Source organism: Carettochelys insculpta, chromosome 1, assembly GCF_033958435.1.
Source record: "Carettochelys insculpta isolate YL-2023 chromosome 1, ASM3395843v1, whole genome shotgun sequence".
In the NCBI taxonomy this organism is placed as follows: Eukaryota; Metazoa; Chordata; order Testudines; family Carettochelyidae; genus Carettochelys; species Carettochelys insculpta.
This window is the reverse complement of record NC_134137.1, coordinates 107,781,878-107,802,114: the sequence shown is the minus strand read 5'-3', so window position 1 is coordinate 107,802,114 and position 20,237 is coordinate 107,781,878. Positions and strand designations below refer to the sequence as shown.

General features: G+C 43.7%; 1 protein-coding gene across 1 annotated transcript in view; it reads right to left on the bottom strand.

The window, feature by feature from the left end:
* Window positions 1-19,314, bottom strand: part of UBAC2 (UBA domain containing 2) — a 180,489-nt gene extending 161,175 nt beyond the window's left edge. Inside the window, exon 1 of the mRNA XM_074989575.1 lies at window positions 19,219-19,314. Coding sequence (XP_074845676.1) covers window positions 19,219-19,249 — 31 coding nt within the window. The 5' untranslated portion in view covers window positions 19,250-19,314. The remainder of the gene's footprint in view (window positions 1-19,218) is intronic.
* Between the last annotated feature and the right edge of the window lie 923 nt (window positions 19,315-20,237).

The window sequence follows — 20,237 nt, the reverse complement described above, 5'->3', positions numbered from 1 at the left end:
GTGTTCTGTGGTCAAATTAGTTTGGGAAACACTGTGTGTCTTTGCTCATGAAAGCTTTAGCTCCAAAAAAAAATCTGTTAGTACGTGCCACAGGACTTCTCATTGTTTTTGCAACATGTATTGTGACTTCTCATTTTGGTTTCTAGAGGCTTAAAATTAGCCCTCTCCACATTTTGGAAGGACATAAGGTACCAGTAGGCACTTTATGTCAAGGAAAGTTTAGGGTACATAATTTCCTTGATTTTAATGTTTCTCGATACCTTCCCAAGTATTACAGTCTAGCTCTCCACATCCGCTGTTGCTGGCTCCTTGGCAAGGATTACCCCAATCTCTGAATGCACTTGCTGTCAGGCCATCTCTTCCCTGACTTTACATCATCTTGTCTCCCATTTCTCTGCATGTTTGCTACACATTACTTCTTCCTCCTCAACCATCCTCCCCAGGAAGAGATAGGTGACAGCAAAGCATGTGAAGATTGAAGAGCTGTAGGAGCATGCACGAACCAGTACAAAGTCAACGGGGACATTTTTGGTGGGCAGGGAGGGGACAGACATGGAGAGTTATGGATGAAGAAGTCATCCTAACCAACTCCTGCTGGGCGACTTTGACTCCCTCCAACCTACGCAGACTTCTCATTGCTCTGACACCTCCTGTTTTAACTTCAACTGCTAAGACTCCCTCAGCTACCTTGACTCCTCTAACATTATCCATCATTCCATTGATCTGACCTTCCCCCATACCACTTTGGGCCCTCCATACACACACCAGCTCCACAGTCCTACCTGCTGCAGGTAAGCTTGTAAGGGCCATGGGACTGCTAGGCATGTCTGTACCAGCTGTAGGTAGGAAGGAACATGAGAACAGAGTACGATCCCTAATCTGTATCAGGGCCTAACGTCCAGGAACATATCTATCTATCTATCTATATATATGGAGATACAATCTCATAGAGCTGAATGGGACCTTGGGAGATCATTGAGCCCAGTCCCCTGCCCTCTTGGCAGAATCAAGCACCATTCCCCCACCCTTTTTTTTTTTTAAACCTATTTGTCCCAGATCCCTAAACGGCCCCCTCAAGGACTGAACTTACAACCATGGGTTTAGCAGATCAACACGCAAACCACGGAGCTATCCCTTCCTCTGGTGAAGCTAGAATCAACATATCAGGATTGACTTTGTTCCCTGAAGTAGATCGGGGTTCTTCAGGGTCATTCCAACATCCCTTATTCCACACAACAGCATGGAGTACCAGGCTCGATGGCTGAGCCCAGATATCCATTCTGCCGCATCTTCACTGATGTGGCAAAATTGATCTCCAGAAGGTCGATTGCAGCACATCAAATCCCCCCACAAGACATACCTTAAGTATTTTACCATCAAATGAGTACCCCTTTGAATGTGCTATAGAAGTAACTTTTAGGATGTGTTTATTCTCTGCATGAAGTGTGAGAAATATTTTTACTAATGCTCTGCATTTAGGTTTCACTTCAGACTTTTCAAAACTTACCATAGAGGAAACAAGCATTCAGTTATTTTTACAGATGTCCCAAAGTGAAAAAAACCACAGTAGCAATCAACCCATAAACGTGACAGTCACAGACGGGGCAGTCACATGAATAACAGTAACCTCAGTTCTCTGTAAAGTCCTCAAAATGTCATCATCCGCTGGCCCAAATACAAATACTTCCTAATTAACTATTTTGCAAGCTTGCTGAAAATGTTAGGGAACCAGCTAAATACTTATATACCCTGCCATTCAGCAGCATATGGGTTTATAACCAAATATCCTTGCTATAGAACAGGCCGATTGGAACACTTTCTGTGGAAGACCTTGCCATGACATGCACACCTCCCCAAAGCTATGTCTATACCAGACATAGAAGTTGACCACCAATATGCAATTTTAGCTACACCAATTGGTGTAGCTAAAATTGATTTACCAGTGGTCGACTTCAATGTCTATCTACATGGAAGAAGGTCAACAGGAACATTTCTCCCATCAACCTTCCTTAATTCTTGCTGTTCATAAGGAGTTCCAGGGTCGACTTTGACCCCAGGAAGTGCCATTTTGTGAATGCACGAACAAAACCCAGGGAGATCAACTATGAGTGGGTCGATCTTCCATTACAGAGTGGCTGTAGCCTAAGTTTCCCTTCTGCAGTCAACAGAAATAATGCACTTCCTTAGGGCTCATTTATTACAAAGTTCCATAAAGATATATCACAACAAAAATCCTACAACCATAGCCCAGGTTTTCATCAACACATTCCAAACTGTGTGTGCAACATACAACCCAAGAATCCCCCATGACACCCTGACTCTCTCTCGTAAAGCTCTCTCCTGCCCTTGGACAGGGACAGCTATCACAGCCCTTCCAACTCTGATTTTCCCAGCAGTAACTCCCTCATCCTCTCTGCTGGGAGATCATCCCTGCCTAGGGAGCATCTTTCTCACTACCATTCCTCTGGATCCAGCTCTCCAACCTGCACTGACAGCCTGACATCTGCACTGACAACCTGCTCTCCAACCCTCTACTTTCTTGAGCCCTATGGCCCTTGGCTCCAGCTCCCTAGTTTACAGAGCCAGCTTGCATCTCCCTCTGCTAATCCTTCCACCTTCAGACCTCTCCAGCCCCATGACATGGGGATGTAAGTGGGCAAACTGCTCATGCTGTTCTGCCTTAGGCCTTGTCCTCAGATCCAAACATACACTCTTCTAGTTAATTCCTCCCATCCACACTCACCTGAAGGCACCGCCCCCGCCCCAGCTCAGAGGTCTTGAAGCACGATAGCACTCTCTTAGTCCCACTCAAATGACAATTTGTTTAAACACTGGGTCAGAGTGGCATTGTACACATGCTTACACTGAGAGGAGGAAGGAGGAATTGCAAACAAATATTTGGTAGGATCACTAAACATATGCTACTTGGAAATCAATGGACTCTTCAGAGAGCATCTTTACTACTTTTTTCAAGCTACAAGATAAATTTCTGCTTCTCCTCTCTGCCAACTGCAACTTCAATGCAACACAAAAAAATCTATATTAATATTCCAGAAGATAGTCATACACCATATAGTTCAATAAACTCCATGTCTCTACTGCATAATGGAATTTATTTTTAAAAAATTTAGTTGCTACTGCCTTTAATAGTCATTTCTATCAATCTTTATATTTAAACTGTGAAAATGCTTGCACGGTTACAATGAATCACACAGAAATTATCACATCTTACTCACTGAAAGTTCCATCCTGTTCTAAATATGCCCAAACAGTGCAAGTTTAATTAGCTACAATACGCTTGGGATTCTAATTAGGATTGTGGGAGAAATAGAAAGCACTGCAAGTTTTTCTCAGGATGAATCCATTTCTCTAGTATCCCTAAAATAAAATAAAAACTCTGAAAGTATTCCATTAAAATTCAGCGGTCTTGTGCTTAACTGGAGTTTCTCACATAGATGTTAGTGTTTCACTGCCTTCATCAACGGTTTCTTTTGTTTTTGGTAAAAAGATTTTGTTTTATGATCATCGTTAATGAGTGTGTGTTTGTGGGCTTTTTAAATATAAATTTGTTTTTGTTCCAGAATTCAAATAAAAGCATATTATTAAATACTGAAATCTCCTGCAAACAAAAATCCCCAAACACCAAACAGCTCTACTGCCAAGTCCTTCTAGCCTGGAAAACACAAGACTGGGATAATGAGAAGTCCTGTGGTACCTTAAAGACTAACAGAGTTTTTGAAGCATAAGCTTTTGTGGGCAAAGGTCCACTTCATCAGATACAGACTAATGCAGACGAACTAACATGGCTACCACTCTGATATAAGACCAGGATGTAACCTAGAAGTCTGCTACCACAGTGCAGGTTAACAATCAGGTAACTATGCTATTCCCCACCTTTATAGTTCACAACCTTTTTCTTAAAAAAAAAAAAAAAAATTGCAACTGTGTCATTTCTCACTGTATGCATTTGCCAACACTATAATGAATCAGTCATCAAAATATGCTATAAAGTGGTGATATCAGTAGCACCAGTATTCTTGTAGTGTGACTGCTCAATGCCTGGAGCTAAGCAACCGGGAGCAGGAGTTACTTTCTGAACTGGGGTATTTCAGTTAGCCATGTCATGTTTTGTGACAGCTGTAGTGTTAGTTTTTGCAGGGTCATCCGGAATTTTGTCTTTTATGTTTCATTCCCTCCCATAAATAATAGCAGGACACTTCTGCTGGCTTGAACAAATTCTGAAAAGCCATTAATCAACTCTGAATAATTTCAGTTCTGATCTGGATCCTGAAGCCACATGCCTGTCTGAACGGTGGAGTACTTCTTTCATCCATTGTGCCTCAACAAAGCTCTTTTACAGTTTTCATGAGGGGTTAAGGCCCTGAGACTTAGGTCAGTACCAAAAATTACTAGAAAGACAGATATTCCAACCATTTCATTTCAGAAACGTTGGAATATCCCATTCCTGAAATGAAATACGAAACTGACATTCTTGAACATTTCATAGATGTTAGTCACTGAACAGCAGTGCTGAAACTGACAGAAATGTCAATTCCACCACTGACAGGCTTCCTTAACCCTAGCAGCTCCCAGAGTCTCTATTCCAAACGGGGATCCCAGGAGCTGCAGATGCAGTGCAGGGATTCTGCCAATCCTCCCAGGTTGGCAGAGTTTCTGTGATGGTGTGAGGAGCCTGCCAGCTAGAGGCATAGATCCTGGAACACTGACATGTTTCCAAAAGAAACTTGCCTGCGTTTTTTGGCAAGAGCTTTCAAGAATTTGTAACAGATATGGCAAAACATTTTACTATAACTATGGATACAATTTTGTCACGGAAAATTAGGCCAAATTCACAGAACAGTCATGGAATAAATGTGCAAAATCTAGTTAAAGTCAGGGTGACCAAAAATGTGTAACAATTTCATAATGAAATGTCACAGTATAATGGAGAAGCACTGCAACTGATGCATAAGCTGGGTGGCCCACTGGGATGAGTCAGAGAATGGAGGTAATGCTCCTCTCCCTAATCCTGTCTCCTGGAGCTGAAGCAAAAGCCAAAGAATACATAGATCTCTCAAACTTACAGAATCCATTACTTCCATGAAAAATCCATAACTATAACAAACAGGCCAATTTTTCATCTATACTGTTTCATTGGAAAATTTCTAACCTGCTCTACTTGGGAGTACAGAAGCAATAGATTTGGGTCCGGAAGTGGTGATCTTCTGTAACCACTCTTAAAAAGATACTGCCCAACTTGGAAGCAAGTCCCCTCCCATTTATCCCTAGTTTAGAAAGACATGACTACAGCCAAACCTACAAAGTGGGAGAATTAAATTGGTAAGGAGCTGATGGGGGAATCATTCAAATAAAGCAGAACCCTCAGCATTTTGTTTTTAAAGAAAATTTTTTCAACGGAAAATGCAACAGAGCTAAGCTCAGCCAACACAGAAAACTCATGTAGCCCTCCTCTTCTTTGTCTCCAACCACAGAAGAGATCATTTTCTTATTATTAGCATACACCACAGGAAACAGGGGGTCTAATATGTTCCACAGGTCTAACATGCTCCACACTAGCTTCCTGGAGCTACTGAACAAAATATGAAGTAATATTAAACCAAACAACAAGCTGATGTTTTAGGTTTAGGGGGATTTTTATCATATGTGTAACAGCCTGTCAGTATTCACACTACATTACAGCTTTGTGTGTGTGTTGTACAAGTAGACAAGTACAATGGTCTATTCCTGCAGTGTGGATTTCTGCAGCCTGGTAGCATACATGTCACACATGAGCATTACAGGGTCACTCAGGGATAAGTGCGCGTGACACTCAAAGGCCATAGGATGTGAAATTCAATATAGATAAGAACTAATTATGAGTGTCATTCCCATGAACATATTCAATGGTTGGAATTAAACACAAAGGTAAAATATACTCCTTTAAAGCACAGACAATCAACAATCCACAAGGTGAGTCTTCAATTTAGATTTAAAACAATTAACTTTGACAGACATATGACATCTTCATTTGTTTTAAATAGATATTAAATTCCTCACTTGATATTCTGATTAAATTATTCTATATGACCAGGGGTTCTGTTTGGAAAAAATTGTTTTAGCATGCTATTTTCCTACAATCTAACTCTCTTCATGCTCTCCCCGTGATTTACAGCACAATTTTATCTGACATGTAGTTAAACTCTTTGCTTAGAAAAAGCAGAGGCTGCCTGTGACCTTGGAGGAATGGGGTGGGGAGGCAGTGTTAGGATAAAGGTTAGGATAAAGGTCACAGGAAGTAAGCCTGAATGAGCCATTGATTTGGGACTTTGATCTACATATTATGCAAAAATAAGATGGCAGAGGATTCTTTGGCTGTATTTTCACTTTTGAGCTTCACGTAAGCTGCTTCACCCATATTGTATGGTGTCTCCAGATAGTATGGATGGAATTAGATCTTTACAAATGCAGTCTCCTGTTATTTATTCTATTATGCTCTAAATTATTTGAGGGGGAAAAAAGATTTAACATACAAGAAACATACACATTAGTGTTTTAATCCAAAAGAAATCACTCAGTCATTTAATGTTACAGATGGAGAGAACAGCTACAATAACCACTTCATAAGCTAATTACACTGACAAGCTTCACTGATTATCTTCCTGTCACTAACAGAAAAATGAGTAAGAAACTGTAGCACAGAGGAACCACTTAAGCTCATAGGGGAGCACATATGAAATATATTTAAGTTGTTATTAAATTATACATTATTTGTACAGATTCTAACATGGTTTAAAAAGAACATGTGAATGAGCTATATTTGAGTATGTCATAGGGTGACACTGGCTCTTTTCAGAGGAAAGACTAATCAGCTGACTCACCCAGGCTGGACTATAGGAGAAGGCTCTTGGGCAAGTCACATCTGATAGGAAAAGGGCACAGAGCAGATATAAACCTTTTGCTCCCTGGAAACAGGAAGACAGGCTAAAAGCCAGGAGGCCTGGGTTGTGGGAGTAGGAGCAACAGAAGCCAAAAGTTCTATGGGAGTGGCTCAAAAAGTCCCCACAGAGGGGAGACAGTGGGAACCTATTGAGAGAAAAGGATCTCCAGGAAGACAGCACTGGGAGACAAAGCTCAGTTAATACACTATTATGAGAGAACTTTTAACAGGCCCTACAGCAGAAAGAATAAAGAGAAATAATAGGCAAAGTCATATGAAGAGCAGGAGGATCTGTGTTTGCGAGGCGTTTTAGTTTACCTGTGTTTTGGGGTGCGGGCGGGAGTGCCTGGAAAAGACTTTGAGAGTAGCAGTGTGTCCTCTGTGAGGAAGAGCCAGAACCTTATAGTACGCTAGAACATTTTCTAGACTAGAAAATTGATTGTAAAAAACTGGTAGAATAAGTTCTCTAAGCCAAATAGAACAGCTATGTTACAAACCTGTTATAACCTTAGTCTTTTTATGGCCATATGTATACTTAGAACGAAAACAAAACAAAAAACAGAAATCATAACCCTTTACTAGACAAAGTTCCAACACCTTCTGGCATTTTTTACCACTGTGAATATACCACAACCTATTAGATCCTTATTTCACTATACAGAGTACAGCTGAAGGCTCTCCTTTGCTCTCTGTGACTTGCAACAGCTACATTTTCAATACCCTAAACGAGTAATAGATCAGCAGGAGAGAAAAATTCCCCCACACCCAGCAATGCCAGTTTACTGAGCCCACATATTCTGTACTTCAAATCAAATGCAATAATAATTTGTTCACACGGAGGGTCTCTCTTCACTACAAAATCTGAGTGAGGTTTAGCATGGTTGTAAAGAATCTAGTTAGACGAGACGGTCATCATCATCATTTGTCCTGGTCTTCAATGGGCATAATATTATAATCCACATTGTATCTACTAACGGAATGCTTTACTATCATTTTTAAATGCAAGCAGTCTGGTAGCATTTTAAAGACTAACAAATTTATTAGCTCATGAGCTTTCATGGGTGAGACTGACTTCTCCAAACGCAACATCTAAAAAAGTGGGTCTTACCCATGAAAGCTCATGACCTAATACAGGAGTGTCCAACACACAGCCCGCAAGCCAGAATTCAGCCCACAGAGCCTGCAGCAGTGCCATTTTTAAAAAGTAGTTGGGCAGCTCTAAGCTGCATGTGACTCTTCAAGGATATACCTTGACTTCAGTAAAGCTTTTGATACAGTCTGTCACAACATTCTTGCCCATAAGTTAAGGAAGTATGAATTGGATACAAGGACTATAAAATGGACAGAAAGCTGGCTTGACAGTTGGGCCCAACGGGTAGTGGTCAATGGCTCAGTATCTGGATGGCAGTCGGTTTCAAGTGGAGTGCCCCAGTGCTCAGTTCTGGGGCCAGTGTTGTTCAACATCTTTATTAATGACCTGGATGAGAAACTGGATTGCACCCTCAGCAAATTTGCTGATGACACTAAGCTAGGGGGAGAGGTAGATATGTTGGAGGGTAGAGATAGGATCCAGAGTGACCTGGATAAATTGGAGGATTGGGCCAAAAGAAATCTGATGTGGTTCAACAAGGAGACGCGTAGAGTCCTGCACTTGGGACAGAAGAACGCCAAGCACTGCTATGGGCTGGGGACTGAGCAGCTAAACAGCAGTACAGCAGAAAGGGACACAGGGATTATAGTGGATTAAAGACTAGATATGAGCAAAGAGTATGCCCTTGTAGCCAAGAAGGCCAATGGTATATTGGGGTACATTAGAAGGAGCATTTTGAGCAGATCTAGAGAGGTTGTTATTCCCCCTCTATTCTGCACTGGTGAGGCCACATCTGGAGCACTGTGTCCAGTTTTGGGCTCCCCAGTGCAGAAAGGATGTGGATGTGCGGGAGCAGGTTCAGCAGAGGGCAACGAAAATGATTAAGGCGCTGGGTCACATGACCTATGAGGAGAAGCTGAGGGATTTGGGCTTAATTTAGTTTGCAGAACAGAAGACTGAGGGGTGAGTTAATAACAGCCTTCAACTTCTTGAAGGGGTGCTCTAAAAAGAATGGAGAGAAACTGTTCTCAGTGGTGACAGATTGCAGAACAAGGGGTAAAGGTCTGAAGTTACAGAAGGAGAGGTGTAGGTTGGATATTAGGAAAAACTGCTTCACCAAGAGGGTGGTGAAGCACTGGAATGTGTTGCCTAGGGAGGTGGCAGAATCTCCTTCTCCAGAGGTTTTTAAGTTCTGGCTTGACATGGTCATGGCTGGGATGACTTAGTTGGGGTTGATCCTGCTTGGGGCAGAGGGCTGGATTCGATGACCTCTTGAGGTCCCTTCCAGTTCTGTGATTCTATGATTTATGGCTCCCGCCTCTGCAGCCTCACTCCTCCTCCAGCTCCCATACAGTGCAGCAGGGAGAGAGAGAAGAGGTAGGGGGTAGACATGTTGGAGATGCATGTGAGTCTTTGAGCAGTAAAATGCTCAGAACCACGAGAGCACTGTGTGCCGCTCTGCACGTGTCAATCCCCAACGCTTAGAGTGAAAGGAGATGCGTATGGCAGCAGCAATGGTGCAAGCGGCAACCGCAGCAGTGGTGAGTCGCAGCATTCAATTATAGTTGGGGGGGTGGTTGGGGCTGGCTATGGGGGCGGTATTGGGTTACTGCAGAGGGACTGGTGATGCGTAGCTCTGGAGGAGGAGGACGGACTGAGTTAATCATAGAATCATATAACACTAGGACTGGAAGGGACCTCAAGAAGCCATCAAGTCCAGCCCCCTGGCCCAATGGCAGGAACAAGTACTGTCTAAACCATCCCTGACAGACATCTATCTAACCTGTTCTTAAATATCTCTAGCGATGGAGATTCCACAACCTCCCTTGGCAATTTATTCCACTGTTTGACCACCCTGACAGTTAAGAACTTTTTCCTAATGTCCAACCTAAACCTCCCTTGCTGCAGTTTAAGTCCGTTGCCTCTTGTTCTATTCTCAGAGGCCAAAAAGAACAAGTTTTCTCTCTCCTTCTTATGACACCCTTTTAGATACCTGAAAACCGCCATCATGTCGCCCCTCAATCTTCTCTCTTCCAAACTAACCAAGCCCAATTCTTTCAGCCTTTCGTCATAGGTCACATTCTCTAGACCTTTAATCATTCTTGTCGCTCTTTTCTGGACCCTCTCTAATTTCTCCACATCTTTCTTGAACTGCAGTGCCCACAACTGGACACAATACTCCAGCTGAGGCCTAACCAGCACAGACTAGAGCGGAAGAATGACTTCTCTTGTCTTGTTCACCACACACCTGTTAATGCATCCCAGAATCATATTTGCTTTTTTTGCAACAGCATCACACTGTTGACTATATTTAGCTTGTGGTCCACTATAACCCCTAGATATCTTTCTGCTGTAGTCATTCCTAGACAGTCTCTCCCCATTCTGTATGTGTGAAACTGATTGCTCCTTCCCAAGTGGAGCACTTTGCATTTGTCGTTATTAAACTTCATCCTGTTTACCTCAGGCCATTTCTCCAATTTATCCAGATCGTTTTGAATTATGACTCTATCCTCCAAAGCAGTTGCGACCCCTCCCAACTTGGTACCATCTGCAAACATAATAAGTGTACTTTCTATGCCAATACCTAAATCGTTGAAGAAGATTTGGAACAGAACTGGTCCTAAAACAGACCCCTGCGGAACCCCACTTGTTATACTTTTCCAGCAGGATTGAGAACCATTAATAACTACTCTCTGAGTACGATTATCCAGTCAGTTATGCACCCACTTTATAGTAGCCTCATCTAAATTGTATTTGCCTAGTTTTTTTTATAAGAATATCATGTGAGACTGTACCAAATGCTTCACTAGAACATAAGAACGGCCATACTGGCTCAGACCAAAGGTCCATCTAGCCCAGTATCCCATCTGCCGACAGTAGCCAATGCCTGGTTCCCCAGAGGAGGTGAACCGAAGACAATGATCAGGTGATTTGTCTCCTGCCATCCATCTCCCGCCTTTGACAAAAGGCTAGGCACCATACCTTACCCCTTGCTAATAGCCATCTATGGACCTAACCTCCAAATATTTATCGAGCTCTTTTTTAAACTCTGTTAGAGTGCTGGCCTTCACAGCGTCCTCTGGAAAGGAGTTCCACAGGTTGACTGTGCGCTGTGTGAAGAAAAACTTTCTTTTATTAGTTTTGAACCTGCTTCCCATTAATTTCATTTGGTGTCCTCTAGTTCTTATATTATGGGAACAAGCAAATAACTTTTCTATATTCACTTTCTCCACACCATTCATGATTTTATATACCTCTATCATATCGCCCCTCAGTCTCCTCTCTTCTAGACTGAGAAGTCCCAGTCTCTCTAGCCTCTCCTCATAGGGGACGCATTCCAAATCCTTAATCATTTTAGTTGCCCTTTTCCGAACCTTTTCTAATGCCAATATATCTTTTTTGAGGTGAGGAGACCACATCTGCATGCAGTACTCAAGATGTGGGCGTACCATATTTTTATATAGGGGAAGTATGATATTCTTCGTCTTATTCTCTATCCCTTTTTTAATAATTCCTAACATCCTATGTCCCTTACTGACTGTTGCTGCACACTGCATGGATGTTTGCAGAGAACCATCCACTATAATTCCAAGATCGCTTTCCTGATCTGTTGTAGCTAAATTTGCCCCCATCATATTATATGTATAATTAGGGTTATTTTTCCCAATGTGCATTACCTTACACTTACCCACATTAAATTTCATTTGCCATTTTGCTGACCAACCACTCAGTTTGCTGAGATCTTTTTGAAGTTCTTCACAGTCTGCTTTGGTTTTGACTATCCTGAACAGTTTGGTGTCATCTGCAAATTTTGCCACCTCACTGCTTACCCCTTTCTCTAGATCACTGATGACTAAGTTGAATAAGACTGATACAAGGACTGACCCTTGGGGAATGCCACTAGTTACCCCCTTCCATTGTGAAAATTTACCATTTATTCCTACCCTTTGTTTCCTGTCTTTTAACCAGTTCCCAATCCATGAAAGGATCTTTCCTCCTATCCCATGACCACCTAATTTACATAAGAGCCTTTAGTGAGGAACAGTGTCAAAGGCTTTCTGGAAATCTAAGTATACTACGTCTACTGGATCCCCACGTCCGCGTGCTCGTTAACACCTTCAAAGAACGCTAATAGATTAGTGAGACACGACTTCCCTTTACAGAAACCATGTTGACTTTTGCTCAACAAATCATGTTCTTCTATGTGTCTGACAATTTTATTCTTTACTATTGGTTCTACTAATTTGCCCGGTACTGACATTAGACTTACCGATCTGTAATTGCTAGGGTCTCCTTTAGAGCCCTTTTTAAATATTGGCATTATATTACCTGTCTTCCAATCATTGGGTACCGAAGCTGATTTAAAGGATAGGTTACAAACCACGGTTAGTAATTCCACAATTTCACATTTGAGTTCCTTCAGAACCCTTGGGTGACTACCATCTGGTCCTGGAGACTTGTGACTGTTTAGAGGGGGTTTTGGAACTAATTGATAAGCTAATGACACTTCAGTCTGGGACAGTTCCTCAGATTTGTCACCTATAAAGGACAGCTCAGATTTGGGAATCTCTCTAACATCCTCAGCCGTGAAGACTGAAGCAAAGAAATCATTTAGTTTTTCTGCAATGGCATTATCTTCCTTGACTGCTCCTTTTATGTCTCTATCGTCCAGGGGCCCCACTGCTTTTTTAGCAGGCTTCCTGCTTCTAATGTACTTAAAAAACATTTTACTATTGTTTTTTGAATTTATGGTTAACTGTTCCTCAAAATCTTTTTTGGCTTTTCTTATTACATTTTTACATTTAATTTGTCAGTGTTTATATTCCTTTCTATTTTCATCACTAGGATTTGACATCTACTTTTTAAAAGATGCCTTTTTATCTCTCACTGCCTCTTTTACATGGTTGTTAAGCCATGGTGGCTCTTTTTTAGGTCTCTTACTGGTTACGTCTACACTAGCCAAAAACTTCGAAATGGCCAAGCAAATGGCCATTTCTAAGTCTACTAATGAAGCGCTGAAATACATATTCAGCGCCTCACTAGAATGTGGATGGCCGCAGCACTTCAAAATCGACACGGCTCACCACCACGCGGCTCGTCCAGATGGGGCTCCTTTTCTAAAGGACCCCAGCTACTTCGAAGTCCCCTTATTCCTATCTGCTCATAGGAATAAGGGGACTTCGAAGTAGCCGGGGTCCTTTCAAAAAGGAGCCCTGTCTGGACGAGACGCGCGGCGGCGAGCCGTGGCAATTTTGAAGTACTGCGGCTGTCCGCATTCTAGTGAGGCGCTGAATATGTATTTCAGTGCTTCATTAGTAAACTTCTGCATGGCCATTTCAAAGTTTTTGGCTAGTGTAGACACAGCCACTGTGTTTTTTAATTTGGGGGTATACATTTAAGTTGGGCCTCTAATATGGTGTCTTTAAAAAGTTTCCATGCAGCTTGCAGGGATTTTACTCTAGTTACTCTACCTTTTAATTTCTGTTTAACTAACCTCCTCATTTTTGTGCAATTCCACTTTTTGAAATTAAACACCAGAGTGTTGGACTGTTGCGGTGTTCTTCCCAACACAGGAATATTAAATGTTATTATGTTATGGTCACTATTTCCAAGCGGTCCTGTAATAGTTACCTCTTGGACCACATCCTGTGTTCCACTCAGTACTAAATCAAGAATTGCCTCTCCTCTTGTGGATTCCTGTACCAGCTGCTCCAAGAAGCAGTCATTTAAGGCATCAAGAAATTTTCTCTCTGAATCCCTTCCTGAGGTGACAGTACCCAGTCAATATGGGGATAATTGAAATCCCCTAATATTACTGAGTTTTTTATTTTGATAGCCTCTTAGCATTTCAGCATCACTATCACTGTCCTGGTCAGGTGGTCAATAATATATCCCTAGTGTTATATTCCCATCAGAGGAAGGAATTGCTACCCATAGTGATTCTATGGAACATTTTGATTCATTTAGGATTTTTATTTCATTTGATTCTATATTATCTTTCACAGTACCACTCCGCCACCCGCTTGACCCATTCTGTCCTTCTGATATATTTTATATGCCGGTATGATCGTGTCCCACTGATTGTCCTTATTCCACCAGGTTTCCGTGATGCCTATTATGTCAATCTCCTCCTTTGATATGAGGTACTCTAATTCAACCATCTCATTAGACAGACTTGTAGCATTTGTGTAAAAGCTCTATAAAAAACTACCACTATTCATATGCCTGCCCTTCCCTGACATATTGGATTGTTTTATATGTGATTTTTTCTCATCTGATCTGGCCCATACTTAATCATCTCCCTTCTTCTCTTTCTGACTGAATTCTAGAGAACCTCTATCAATGTAGTCTCACCTAAGAGAAGTCTCCGTCCGATCCACGTGCTTCTCTGCACCAATCAGTGATCTCTTACTTTAAACACTGCTCTACGACCTTTTTAACGCCAGCAGTCCGGATCCACCTTGGTTTAGGTGGAGCCCATCCTTCCTGTATAGGCTCCCCTTACCCCAAAAGTGTCTCCATTTCCTAATAAATCTAAACCCTTCTTCCCTACACCATCATCTTATCCACCCATTGAGACTGAAGTTCTGCCTGCCTACCTGGCCCTGCGTGTGGAACTGGAAGCATTTCTGAGAATGCCACCATAGAGGTCCTGGATTTCTGTCTCCTTCCTAGCAACCTAAATTTGGCCTCCAGAACATCTCTCCTACCCTTCCCTATGTCATTGGTACCTACATGTACCACGACCACCAGCTCCTCCCCACCACTGCATATATCTGTCCAGATGCCTCGAAAGATCCGCAACCTTCGCACCAGGCAAGCAAGTCACCATACGGTTCTCCCAGTCATCACAAACCCAACTATCTATATTTCTAATGATCGAATCACCTACTACTAACACCTGCTTCTTCCTAACAACTGGCGTTCCCTCCCCCGGAGTGGTATCCTCAGCACGAGAGGATACCATAGCACCCTCTGGAAGGAGGGTCCCAACTATGGGATGGTTTCCCTCTGCTCCCATTGACTGCTCTCCTTCCCTGAGCCTTTCATGCTCCTTAACAGCATCGGGGCTGTCAGATTGGAGGTGGGACAGCCCTACTATGTCCCAGAAAGCCTCATCAGCATAGCTCTCTGCCTCCCTTAGCTCCTCCAGGTCAGCCACCCTGGTCTCCAAAGCCCTCACTCCATCTCTGAGGGCCAGGAGCTCCTTGCATCGAGTGCACACATACCTCACCCGCCCACAGGGTAGGTAATCATACATATCACACTTGACATAATAAACAGGATAGGCCCCACTCTGCTGCTGGTCTTCTACCTCCATTTCCTAAATATACCATATCTACCACTTCTCCCCTATCGACAAGGCTCGTTATCCTGTCAAAGGAAGCTATCAGATTGGTCTGACACAATTTGTTCTTTACAAATCCATGCTGGCTGTCCCCTATCACCTTACCACCTTCTAAGTGCTTGCAGATGGTTTCTTTAATTACCTGCTCCATTATCTTCCCTGGCACAGAAGTTAAGCTGACTGGCCTGTAGTTTCCTGGGTTATTCCTATTCCCCTTTTTTTAGAGGGGCACGATATTTGCCCTTTTCCAGTCTTCTGGAATCTCTCCTGTCTCCCATGATTTTCCAGAGATGACAGATAAAGGCTCAGATATCTCCTCTATCAGGTCCTTGAGTATTCTAGGATGCATTTCATCAGGCCCTGGTGACTTGAATACATCTAATTTTTCTAAGTGATTTTTAAACTTGTTCTTTTTTTTATTTCAACTTCTAACCCTACCCTTTTCCCACGAGCATTCACTACGTTGGGCATTCCTTCATCAGACTTCTCAGTGAAGACCGAAACAAAAGTCATTAAGCATCTCTGCCATTTCCAAGTTCCCTGTTACTGTTTTTCCCTCCTCACTGAGCAATGGCCCTACCCTGTCCCTGGTATTCCTCTTGTTTCTAATGTATTTATAAAAAGCCTTCTTGTTTCCCTTTATGCCTATAGCTAGTTTGAGCTCATTTTGTGCCTTAGTCTTTCTAATCTTGCTCCTGCATTCTTGTGGTGTTTGCCTATTTTCATCCTTTGCAATTTCTCCTTGTTTCCATTTTTTATATCATTCCTTTTTCATTTTGAGATCATGCAAGATCTCGTGGTTAAGCCAAGGCGGTCTTCTGCGATATTTTCTATCTTTCCTACGCAGCGGGATAGCTTGCTTTTGGGCCCTTATTAATGTCCCTTTGAAAAACTGCCAACTCTCCTCAGCTGTTTTTCCCCTCAGTTTTGCTTCCCATCGGACCTTACCTACCAGCTCTCTGAGTATATCAAAATCTGCTCTCCTGAAATCCATTATCTCTCTTTTGCTCTTTTCCCTTCTTTCCTTCCTTAGAATTGTGAACATTATGATTTCATGATCACTTTCACCCAAGCTGCCTTCCACTTTCAAGTTCTCTACCATTTCCTCCCTATTTGTTAAAATCAAATCTATAACAGCTTCCTCCCAGTAGCTTTTTCAACCTTTTGGAAATAAAAAATTGTCTCCAATGCAATCCAAGAACTTACTGGATAGTCTGTGCCCTTCCGTATTAGTTTCCCAACATATATCCAGATAGCTGAAGTCCCCTATCGCCACCAAATCCGGGGCCCTGCATGACTTTGTTAGTTGTTTAAAAAAAGCCTCATCCACCTCTTCCACCTGGGTAGGTGGCCTGTAGTAGACTCCTAGCAGGACATCACCCTTGTTTTTCATCCCTCTTAGTTTAACCCAGAGACTCTCAACACATCCATCTCCACCTCAGTCCATGTGTATATTTTTATATATAACGCAACACCTCCCGCCTTTCTTCCCTGTCTATCCTTCCTAAGCAGGCTGTACCCTTCAATACCAACATTCCAATCACGTGTATTATCCCACCAAGTTTCCGTGACGCCAACGATGTCATAGCTGTATTTATTTATTAGCACTTCCAGTTCTTCCTGCTTACTACCCATACTTCTTGCATTTGTATATAGGCATCTAAGATATTGATTTGATCTTGCCTCCCTGTTTTGCCGTGACCCTCTTTTTACTCTGACATTGTTGCCCATGGTGTGTTCGGAGTGGGGGGTGCCTGCCTCTGGAGGAGGAGAAGGGGGAATTGGGTTAAAGCGAAGGGCTGTGTGTGCTTGGATCTAGGGGAGGGAAGAGGGTTAAAAAGTGGAGGGCTGGGGCTGCCTGGTTCTGGAGGTTTGGGGAGGGAAGGTTAAGGATTTTGCATGTCTGAAAATGATGGGTACTGGGGATACGTACAATTTTTTTAAAGGGGTACATTACAAAAGAAAATACGTTTGAGATACACTGCAGCAGAACTCAACTGAATTGTTTTGACAGCCAGCAGAAATCTTTTACATAGAAGAATAAATGGACACAAAACAGAAATCAGGAATGGTAACATACAAAAACCTGTAGGAGAAGAATTCAATCCCCCTGGACACTCAGTAACAGATTTGAAAGCAGCAATCCTACAACAAAAAAACTTCAAAAACAGACTCCAAAGAGGAACTGTAGAGCTACAATTGTTTGCAAGTTAGACACCATCAACCCAGGATTGAACAGAGACTGGGGGTGGCTGGCCAATTACAAAAGCAGTTTCTCCTCTCTTGGGTCGTGTCTACACTAGCCAAAAACTTTGAAATGGCCATGCAAATGGCCATTTCGAAGTTTACTAATGAAGCGCTGAAATATACATTCAGCGCCTCATTAGCACGCGGGCGGCCGCAGCACTTCGAAATTGACGCGGCTCATCCAGATGGGGCTCCTTTTCGAAAGGACCCTGGCTACTTCGAAGTCCCCTTATTCCCATCTGCTCATAGGAATAAGGGGACTTCGAAGTAGCCAGGGTCCTTTCGAAAGGAGCCCTGTCTGGACGAGCCGCGCAGTGGCGAGCCGCGTCAATTTCAAAGTGCCGCGGCCGCCCACATGCTAATGAGGTTCTGAATATGTATTTTGGCGCTTCATTAGTAAACTTCGAAAGGGCCATTTGCATGGCCATTTCGAAGTTTTTGGCTAGTGTAGACGTAGCCTTGGTGTTTACACATCCACATGAGCTACTAATAATGGGCCACATCCTCCCTGACTGAATTGACCTGGTTTCTCCTCTCTTAATGTTCACAACTCCATATTAGCTGCTGATAATGGGCCACATTCTCTGTGATTGAACTGACCTTGTCAACTCTGGCCCTTTTCTTGACTGGTACTCCCTCCTTTTCATGAGCCTATACATTTAGACCCTCCTCTGGAGTGCCCACTCATGCATCAGACAAAGCAGGTCTTTGCCCACAAAAGCTTATGCTCCAAAATATCTGTTAGTCTATAAGGTGCCACAGGACTTCTTGTTGTTTTTGAAGATACAGGCTAACTCCAGTAGCCCTCCGATATTTAACTCTTTATTGGTGGACTCCTACACTCATGTACAGTCAGCTACAAGACCTAAAACAGCAGATACTATTTTACTGGAAGAAGCTGTAGAACCAATTGTACAGAGTGCAGTCAAAGGCAGAGTAAAACAGAGATCCGCCCTTCTAATCTTACAACTTTTAACAAACGTATATTAGTTTATTTACAGATAGAAGCATGATTTATGGGTTTTTTTATAGCCAAGAGTCCTTTCTAGCTCAAAAATGGTTACAAAAGTAAAGGAGCAGCCCCGGAGCACTTTAAAGACTAGCAAAATAATTGTTAGTCTTTAAAGTGCTCCAGGACTGCATCTTTGTTTTCTGAAGATACAGACTAACACAGCAACCTCTCTGCTGCAAAAATAGTTTGTCACCAGCTTGGAAGACCTCTACAGCTCCAGGCCAAGCCACGATTCGCCCAGGGACTTAGGATCACCTCCCTACTAGAGGGGCGCTCGTTCTCCTTGCACGAGGGGTGAAAATGAAACGGAGAAGTGGATTAGCACAATGTGTAGTACTGGGGGGGGGGGGGGGGGGAGCTCCTTCCACAGATGTGAGGGAGGGGCAAAGGGGGCGGCGCCCAGAGGGAAGCCTGGCTCCAGTGGCCGCGGCAGGGCGCATAGGTCCCCAGGCAGAAGCGGCCCAGAAGCTCCCGCCTCCCCGGGGCTAGGGGCGCCCCCCCCCAGCGCGGGCACGGCCACACCCCCACAGAGGGGAGCCCCGGCGGGCGAGGGGGCACTCGGGCTGGGCGCTGCCGATACTTACACAGGCCGCTGGAGCCGGTGCCGGGGAACATGGTCCCCGCGGGGGGGGAGGGGCGGCGCCCGAGAAGCCCCCGGCGGCCGGAGCCAGCCTGGGCGGTGCTCGGGGAGAAGAGGTAAGGCGGCCGGGATGGGCCAAAGCGCACCGTCCGTGATCCCCTGCGCCCCCTGCCGGCAGCGCCGCCTCCCTGCAGGCCGCCGGGTCCAGGTTCGGAGGCCGGTTTCTGGGGATGAAGCTGCTGAAACGGCCCTGCTGGAGCGCGGCCCGCGCCCGGCTTTGATTGGGCGGGGGCGGCTGATCTCAGAGGCGTGGGGCAGCGAGCTGGGCCTGTTTCTAGTGTATGAGACCAGGGGTGAGCGAAATGCGCTAAGCGGGGCGTAGCATGATCAGCCTCTGGGCCTCAGGCTCCTCCAGCTCGTGGACATGTTTAAATCCAGTAACAGAGAGAAAGCCCGGCTGGTCTATGTGCTGTCAAAACAAAGAATCAGTCCGGCAGCGCTTTAAAGGCTAACAACATAATAAAAGCTACTGGACGGCTCTTTTGTTCTGGTTATGTCCAGTGATGGTATCTCCACAAGAGAAATGTGGACAAAGCTGGCAACGGGGCTTGTTGCAAGGAAAAGTTCCAGCACTGGTATTATTGAGGTACAGTCTGTGTTTGCTGGTGAGAATCCTCATGAGGTTGGGAGGTTGTCTGTAGGAGAGAACAGGCCTGGCACCTAGGGCCTTCTGGAGTGTGGCATCCTGATTAAGGTTGGGTTGTAGGTCTTTAATGATGCATTGTGGTAGTTTGAGTTGGGGGCTGTACGTAATGACCAGTGGTGTTCCGTTGTTGGTTTTTATGGGCCTATCTTGAAGTAGCTGGTTTCTGGGTATTCCTCTGGCTCTGTTGATTTTTTTTTTTTTTTACTTCTCCTAGTGGATAACTCGGGTTTATGAATATTTGGTAGAGCTCTTGTAGTTTTTGGTCTCTTGTCAGTAGGATCAGAGCAGATGCGATTGTACCTAAGGGCTTGACTGTA